Raw genomic sequence first — 8,498 nt, forward strand, 5'->3', positions numbered from 1 at the left:
CATTAGCACTCTTAGCACTTGGCTAGATTTCCATAATGTAAATTCCCATGTAGGTACTTTAATATGTACCTGTATGTCTGGTATCACCAAACCATAGTTATTTGTTAACTTATTGGGCATTAAGATTGTTCCAATTTCTCCTGCACAGTGATGGATTAAGTTATTTTGGTCATATTGTCATATACAACCTTATTCTTTCACATGAGTCTACACAAGTGGATCTGGTGAGTCTCAGAGCATGTGCTTTCTTTTCAGCTTCTCAGACATTAGAGCAATGTGTACTCCTAACCTCAGTATTAAATTCAGTATTAAAACTCAGCATTCAGAAAACTAAGATCATGGCATCTGGTCCTATCACTTCATGGCAAATAGATGGGGAAACAATAGAAACAGTGAGAGACTTTATTTTGGGGGGCTCCAAAATCACTGCAGATGGTGACTGCAGCCATGAAATTAAAAGACACTTGCTCCTTGGAAGAAAAGCTATGACTAACCTAGACAGCATATTAAAAAGCAGAGACATTACTTTGTCAACAAAGGTCCATCTAGTCAAATGGCTATAGTTTTTCCAGTAGTCGTGTATGGATATGAGAGTTGGACTATAAAGAAAACTGAGCGCTGAAGAATTGATGCTTTTGAGCTGTGGTGTTGGAGAAAACTCTTGAGAGTCCCTTGGACTGCAAGGAGATCCAACCAGTCCATCCTAAAGGAAATCAGTCCTGAATATTCGTTGGAAGGACTGATGCTTGAAGCTGAAGCTCCAATATTTTGGCCACCTGATGCGAAGAACTAACTCACTGGAAAAGACCCTGAAGCTGGGAAAGACTGAAGGCAAAAGGAGAAGGGGACGACAGAGGATGAGAGGGCTGGATGGCATCACCGACTCATTGGGCATGAGTTTGAGTAAACTCCAGGAGTTGGTGATGGACAGGGAGGCGTGGCGTGCTGCGGTCACAAAGATTAGACACGACTGAGCGACTCAAGCAAACTGAACATCAGTGTATGAGTGCTCTCACCTCCAGTCCTCTCCCGCCAGGACTGCCAGAGACAAAGGTTCTTTTTAGCAAAGCAAGCCAGGGACTTCCCTGGTGGTCCAGTGGTGAAGATTCTGTGCTGTCACTGCAGGGGTGCAGGTTAGATCCTTGCTCAGGAGCTGAGATCCTGCAGGCTGGGTGGCCCAGTGAGGGGCACGGGGGAGGGAAATCAGAATGATATCTTCTTTCTAGGGGTTTTCTGTGAATGATTCTAAGAGTGTGGTCTAAAATAATTACTGGCTTTTTTTTACAGATTCAAAATTAGTGCCCAGCGTAAAGAAGGAATGGCATTTTGGGCCTCTAAGTAACAGAAATGTTAGCTTTATTTTCAGGGAGTGAGAAAGCATGACTGTGTTAAAAGAAAAAACTTGGTCTTGATTTGTACCTGTGTAGGACAGGGTGTACTAGACTGTAAGTAATTGATAGTGATCATACTGAATGGTAAGTGCGGTGGCTTTTATTGTGGTTTTTGCTTCCTACTCCCATTATTTACTATAGGGAGTTGCTTCTTGCATAGCAAATGTCTAGCAAAATATTTTTCTTCAAACAATTCCTACCAGCCAAACTGCTTAAATCCTTTCTTACTGAGGGAATGCTGGCTTTTTTCCCCTTCAACAGTCTGCAGCGTATCCCTGGCCTGGCCTTTTATGTGATTTCATACGCTCTGCCAAAATAGAAGTCCGAGTTCACTCTTCTGTCAGATTAATGTTTACTCTATGTGTTACTCCAGGGAGTGTACTTTGGGGGGACATCAGTACCATGTATCTATACATATGTATACACACGACGTTGCAGATTTGTGACCCAAGCAGTTTCTTGCACATGCGGGAAGCCCAGGGTGTGATGCTGCGTGTGGGACCAAGACCACACGTTGAGCGCCCAGTGGTGCAGTGAGGAGCAACACAGTGGTGGAGCCAGACACAGCTCCATCAGCCTGTGTGGTCAGGGGCCAGGTGACTTTCTAGCCTTTGGTCTCCCTGTTGGTGAAGTGGGCCAGGTGTAGTGTAAACATACAGGATGTGGCAGGAGCCATAACTAATGGACCCACACTCATCACTGCCTCTCTCTTTCTTCCAGAAGGCTTATTTTCTACATTTCAGTAAGTCATGTGCAAAAGACAGGCTGGTTTGTGTAACATTTTCTATCAGTGGAACTGGAAAGTGTTGTGACCATTTCTGGTCTGTTACAGATCGCTCCAGCAGAAGCACCAGATGCTAAAGTGAGGATGGTGATTATCACCGGGCCACCGGAGGCTCAGTTCAAGGTATGTGCCCTGGAGTGTGTGCACAGATGACAGATGAATGCCTTCTTTTCAGAAACTCTATAACCTGGCTTCTCCCTTAAATAAATCCAGTACTCAGTAGAAGGAATCTCTCAGTGAAAATTGCTAAGACTAAGAACAGAGTAGAAACATTCCCCACATTACATTTTTAAAATAAACCAAAACCTTTGTGTGAGAGTTCTGTAATGGTCGTTGGGTTTGCCTATCTCCCAAGGGAGAATTTGCTCAGTGCCTTGTTGGCACAGGTGAAGGTGAGGTGGTAAGAATGGTTTGTATGCTTTGTTACTCTCAGATTTTCCCTCCTGTCTCTAAGAATCTTCGACCTTGACTTCAAATGTTCCTTTTTCCTCTTACCCTTGAGTTAACTTCAGTTAACTCCCTGGTCCACAGTTTCTCTATTAGTCACTCTAATCTTTAGAATTTTAGAGGTAGAAAGGGCAGGGACTCTTGAGGGATCTGTCCTGGTATGAACCATCAGTCATTTTGGGGGGCTTGGGGCCAGAATGCCTCCCACTCTGTCCTGAGAGGTGGTGCAGCAGGGGAATGAAGACCAGAGCCTTCGCAGCCAGGCTGCTGGTTCAAGTACCAGCTCTGCCATTTACTAGTGATATGACCTTGGGCAAGTTACTTAACCTTTTCCTAGCTAGCTCCTCATCAGTAAAATTGGGGTTAAAAACATCCACAAAGTTTAAACAAGGTTATATGGTTTAATAAATCAAGTGGTTAAGATAGTGTTGGACACACAGGAAACAGTATAAATGCGCCAGGGGTGGTAAGCAGACGTGGGATGAATCAGGCTAAGACCATGCCAGATCCTCAGATTCACAACACATACATACCTTTGAGTATATGATTTCTTCCACAGAACTCAGTTAGGGTGTCTGGCTTGTCCCAGGTAAGAGCAGCTGTTCAATTCAGGGCAATTTACCCGAAACCCCTGTCCTGCCACTACTACTCAGCAGCTGTGTTAACAGAACAACTCTTAAAGCCTTAGTTCTCCTGGCTCCAAACCATCACTTTCACCTCTCTTTTTCCATGGGCCATTTTTCACTAAAAATCTGCAACTTTTTTCATTTACAGGGTACAGGAAACAAAAGGAGGTGCTTTGAGATGTAGGTACAGTTGGCTAGGCTCAGACTCAGGTCAAGAAATTTACTTCTTCATACCAGCCTGTGGTCCCAGCAGTTCAGATCAAAACTCAGAAATGCTGAAAACTACATCCTCCCCCAGATACTTCAGGACCAGCTACTTTTAGCCTGAAATATTAAAAGATGAATACAAACACCAGTTATCTTCTTACTGTTTTATAAATGGATCTTGTAATTTTTATAATGCTTGTATGCTGGGAAATTCAGAAGTTGTTTCTCTATACCCTCCATTGCCCATGTTGTGCACTTGTCTTAAATGGAACATGTAAGAAAAGCTCTAATGCTTCAATATCAGTTATGTGATCAGTGATAATTACAAATTATTTTAGAGATCTAAGTATTAGAAACAGACCTAAATATTAGAAACTAAGCTTTTAAAATCGTAAGAAAGTAAATCCATGGCTGATTCATGTCAGTGTAGGGCAAAAACCACTACAATATTGTAAAGTAATTAGCCTCCAACTAATAAAAATAAATGAAAAAAATAAAATCATAAGAAATACTGTTTTGGAGGACAGTATATATCCTTTGTGTCCTTCGGCTGTGTTAATAATTATACCTGTGGCCTGAGACTTTGAGGATGACTGAAATACAAGGTACGAAGATGAGTTGTTTAAATGTCTGTAACCCCCTAGAATGAGCTTACCTCTGCACCGATGAAAACATGTTTTGTACCTGTGTTTTTGCTCTCTGCTGTGGCAGCCTGTTGGATGAACCCAACTCTGGTTTCTTTTTCCTTTGGTGTATACCAGAGCAAATTTGTGGTTATACATAATAGATTTACTATGTATAATTTCTGGTTGTATGCAGCAATTGACAGGATATGTTTGACTATATCAGTTGTATATGTTAACTTGATTTTGTAGCTTCAGTCAAAATAGAAACCATCTGGCTCATGAAATGTTTGACAGAAAATATTCCTTGCTGGCCCATTTAGACATGAGCTTGGCTTCTTGTGAGCCTCATGTAGGTGGCTCTGGAGGTCATTCAGTCTCTGTTACTCAAGAAAAATGCAGTTACTATCTTATTGCCAGCAGGAGAGTTTCACCTTTCAAGACTGGAGAGCAAATGGTCATTCATTCAACTGCCTCATCTGTGATGTAGCCACCACTGTTATCAACCTTTTCTAGGGCTTCCTGCCATCTCTTGGGCAGTGTTCCACCATCAGGTGCAGATGTATCACTGCAAAGGGCTGCTCCAGTGGGTCCAGGCCATTCATTTTACCCACTGTAAAATTAAGGAACCTTTTGGCCTTTCCTACATGAATGACACTGATAGGCTATGTTCTCATCTGTAGGCTCAGGGAAGAATTTATGGAAAAATTAAAGAAGAAAATTTTGTTAGTCCTAAAGAAGAGGTGAAACTTGAAGCTCACATCAGAGTGCCGTCCTTTGCTGCTGGCAGAGTTATTGGAAAAGGAGGCAAAACGGCAAGTACTTCAGCAAAACCTGTGCAGTGGTATGAAAGGGAAAGCACTGAAAGGTACTTAGGAGTTCCAAGTCCCTGAATTTTGGCTAACTTATAAAAGCAGGACATCTGGGCCAAGGTTTGGAGAAGACTGCCCTTTGTTCCTCCTGAGTGTTGGGTGTCAGCTCCTGGTGAAAGCAGTGCCTCTCTTTCAGACCACTTTGTGGGAGAGGACTGTCTCATGAGGGGCCTTTTGCATTTTTCTGTTGATAAACATCAGCTTTTTATGTCTATTGTGCAAAAATACTTAATGACATGAAAAGAAAACTTTAAGAAGTTTCATCTACCTTTATAACTTACACCTCTATAACTGAAAACTGGTTTCCAGTTTCTCTTTAACATACATAACTTCAAAATTGTAAACAGCTTTGAAAATGACTTGGAAGTGACTGCAATTATTTTTGGAATCAGATTTTTAGGGTTTGAATTTGGCTTTGTCATTAATTTATGTAACTGTAGGTTAAGTCAGTTTCTTTGGGGCTTAGTTTTAATTATCGTGAAATGGGACAATACTAATAACCAAATAGAATTATTAGTATATTAGATGAGATTTACAAAGACATAGCTCAATATTTTGGTACAAGTGTTCAGGCAATGGTAATTTTTTAAAAAATAAAAAAACCCCAGCAGTTCCACTTAGCATGATTTCTGTTTACCTCCTTCAGGTGAATGAGCTCCAGAATTTGTCAAGTGCAGAAGTTGTAGTTCCCCGTGACCAGACTCCTGATGAGAATGACCAGGTGGTCGTCAAAATAACTGGGCACTTCTATGCTTGCCAGGCAAGTGGGCTCCAGTGTGTCAGGGCAGCCATTCTCCCCTGGGGGTCTCCACATCATATAAATATTCAAGGCTGTGTTTGATGCTTAATACGTTAAATCCCCCTTTCAGCAGGTGGTTTTAGAGACTCTGCTAGCAAACTAATTAGTACGTATCTCTAATCTTCAAATAAATTTTAATTTGAAGTTAATTTAAAAAATGGGAGAGGTAAAATAACTTCCTATAATATTTGATCAGGTAGAAATTTCAAGGCCCTCTCCTTTTGCAGGTTGCCCAGAGAAAAATTCAGGAAATTCTGACTCAGGTAAAGCAGCACCAACAGCAGAAAGCTCTGCAAAGTGGACCATCTCAGTCAAGGCGGAAGTGAAGGCTCAGGAAACAGCCCACCACAGAGGCAGACGCCAAACCAAAGACAGACTGCTTAACCAACAGCCGGGCGCTGACCCCTTACCCAGCATCACATGCACAAGTTTTTACCTAGCCAGTTGTTTCTGAGGACCAGGCAACTTTTGAACTCCTGTCTCTGTGAGAATGTATACTTTATGCTCTCTGAAATGTATGACACCCAGCTTTAAAAAAAAAAAAAAAAGAAAAAAGAAAAAAATGAGGGGGGAGGGAGGGAAAGAGACGAACTCTGCACTTCCCTTTTGTTGCATTTCTCAGTATAACAAATATCTAATTTTTTAAAATATTCATTTCCCCCGTGATGCCAGAAATCGGTTTAAATGGTGCATTCATGAAACTCATCAAATAAAACTAGATTGCTCCTAAGTCCAATTGTTAAAATTGGATCAGAACAGAATTATTACAAGTACTTAAATGTTAACCTATTAGCATAGAAAGACTGTTCTCAGTTTAACACTAACACAAATAACCTAAGGGAAGTGCTGAATGGTGTTGGCAGGGGTATTAAACGTGCATTTTTACTCAACTTCCTCAGGTATTCAGTAATGCAATGAAAGCAAAATTGTTTTGTTTTGTTTTTTTTTCTGAAAATTTTATATACTTTATAAAGATAAGTCCAACTGTTTTTTAAAAAATAAATTTAATTAGCTAACAGGCAAATAACTGAAAAATTTTACTTCTGGCTGGTGACAGTAAAGCTGGAAAAATTTCATGTTTTTTGAGGCTTATGACAGTTATTAGTTGGAAAATCCAATAAATGTTCAGTGATACGGAGCAGTGCCTATATTTGGAGAGCAGCAAATACCTTTTGTTTGTGGTAGGGAAGTTTTTGATGGTACTAACAGAGCAAAGTGGTTGCAGGAGGTTTTGGAACGACTAGTTTTAAATGGCTTCAGGAGACTTCAGTTTTTCTGTTTGGCTATGTGATTGAATGCATAAATGCTTTGTGCTTTTGACTATCACTACCTAAAGTAAGTGTATCTATGGAGACATGCAGCCCCCGTGAACTTAACTGACTGGCAGAAGAAAGCTTTAGCTTGCCTTACAGGATGCTTAGTTTGCCAATACACTTCAGACCAGTTGGTCTATGCTTGGAGCAGACCCCAAAAGATTTGCTTTGTGAAGACCAGTGGGGCAGTCAGATGGTGTGACAGTGTTTAAAGGCAATAAAAAGGCTACATCTCCATGTGCCAGGCACTGTCGTGAGCCTCAAAGTAAGCTGTTTTGAAGATTTTAAGCAATGATAAATCAAGATAAATGAAAGGCCACCTAAAATATTACATACAATGTAGGAGGATTTCTGTATTCTCTGCAACCAGTTATCTGAAAATAAGTCAAAAGGTAGAAAAAGAAAAGAACTTTGGAAATATAATTTCAATGACTGTGATAATACATTTGACCTTTGCTACTGAATGCATTCACCCATTCCTTAACTTGATGGCAAAGCCTGGTATGTACAATTAGATGGGTGTGAGTGGTCTCCGAGGCCACACTGCTCTCAGAATTGTGTTGCTTTTGTTCATTAAATAATCACAGTCATCATATAATACTGATCTGAAGGGCAGATATAACCCTTAAAGTATCATTTTGCTTCATTTGTATTTCAAGATGAATTTCTACACAGACTAGGTAAGTTCTTCTGAAGATCACTGTATCTATCAATTAAACATTTTGAAAATGACTTGAAATGTTTTTCTAAATGTTTTCAGAAAACCAGTTTATTTTGTAGTTTTAGCCAAAAAGTGCCCTTTTTGTCATGGAATTCATCAAGCTTTTTTTTTTTCTATACAATGAATTGCTTAAAAAAAGTAATGGATTGGCTTTCTGGTTGGATTTTGGGTAAAATGGGCTTAAGGCCAGAGCTTTTCCTCAGTATTTGATTTTTCAAGCTTTTTTTTTTTTTAATACAGATAGGTGCTACATTTATATCTGCCTGTTTAAATTCTGTCATATTTCATTTCTAGCCTTCTAGTGTGACAAATCATGTTTTACTTTCAATGAAGTATTGGTAATGGAGTATCTGGTAATACTAGGAAGTAATTCTGTAATTGAGTTTTGTACTCACCACATATGGATCATTCCTCATCTGTAATGTGCCCCAAATGCGGCTCCATTTTCCAGATACCTTGATGCAGAATAAAGTACTTCATTATTAGGTGCAGCCTTGGTGTGTGGTATGTTTTATTTTTGGCTTTTCAGATTACTCTGAATGTCCTGAATTTCATCAAAATATAAACTTCGTATTGCTAAAAATCCATGACAATCTCAAGGTAGCCACCAGTATCTATACTATTGGCTTTACTGTGAACCTTGATAATAATACTGTTGCATATGAACTGAGAATGAAAAGGTAAGTTACAGGATCTGTGGGGTGGGGTTTTGTTT

At 40.0% G+C, this 8,498-nt stretch overlaps 1 protein-coding gene across 3 annotated transcripts in view; it reads left to right on the forward strand.

Moving 5' to 3' along the window:
• The window catches only part of IGF2BP3 (insulin like growth factor 2 mRNA binding protein 3), a 142,418-nt gene extending 134,144 nt beyond the window's left edge, over window positions 1–8,274 (forward strand). For 2 of the 3 annotated variants that reach the window (XM_070464560.1, XM_070464561.1), the window contains exons 12-15: window positions 2,224–2,298; window positions 4,762–4,893; window positions 5,597–5,710; window positions 5,977–8,274. In XM_070464560.1, coding sequence (XP_070320661.1) covers window positions 2,224–2,298; window positions 4,762–4,893; window positions 5,597–5,710; window positions 5,977–6,075 — 420 coding nt within the window. In that variant the 3' untranslated portion in view covers window positions 6,076–8,274. Of the gene's footprint in view, window positions 1–2,223; window positions 2,299–4,761; window positions 4,947–5,596; window positions 5,711–5,976 lie in introns of those variants that run through there. The other variant, XM_070464563.1, reaches the window with a different exon arrangement.
• The last annotated feature ends 224 nt before the right edge of the window (window positions 8,275–8,498 follow it).

This window comes from Odocoileus virginianus, unplaced genomic scaffold (assembly GCF_023699985.2).
Source record: "Odocoileus virginianus isolate 20LAN1187 ecotype Illinois unplaced genomic scaffold, Ovbor_1.2 Unplaced_Contig_29, whole genome shotgun sequence".
In the NCBI taxonomy this organism is placed as follows: Eukaryota; Metazoa; Chordata; class Mammalia; order Artiodactyla; family Cervidae; genus Odocoileus; species Odocoileus virginianus.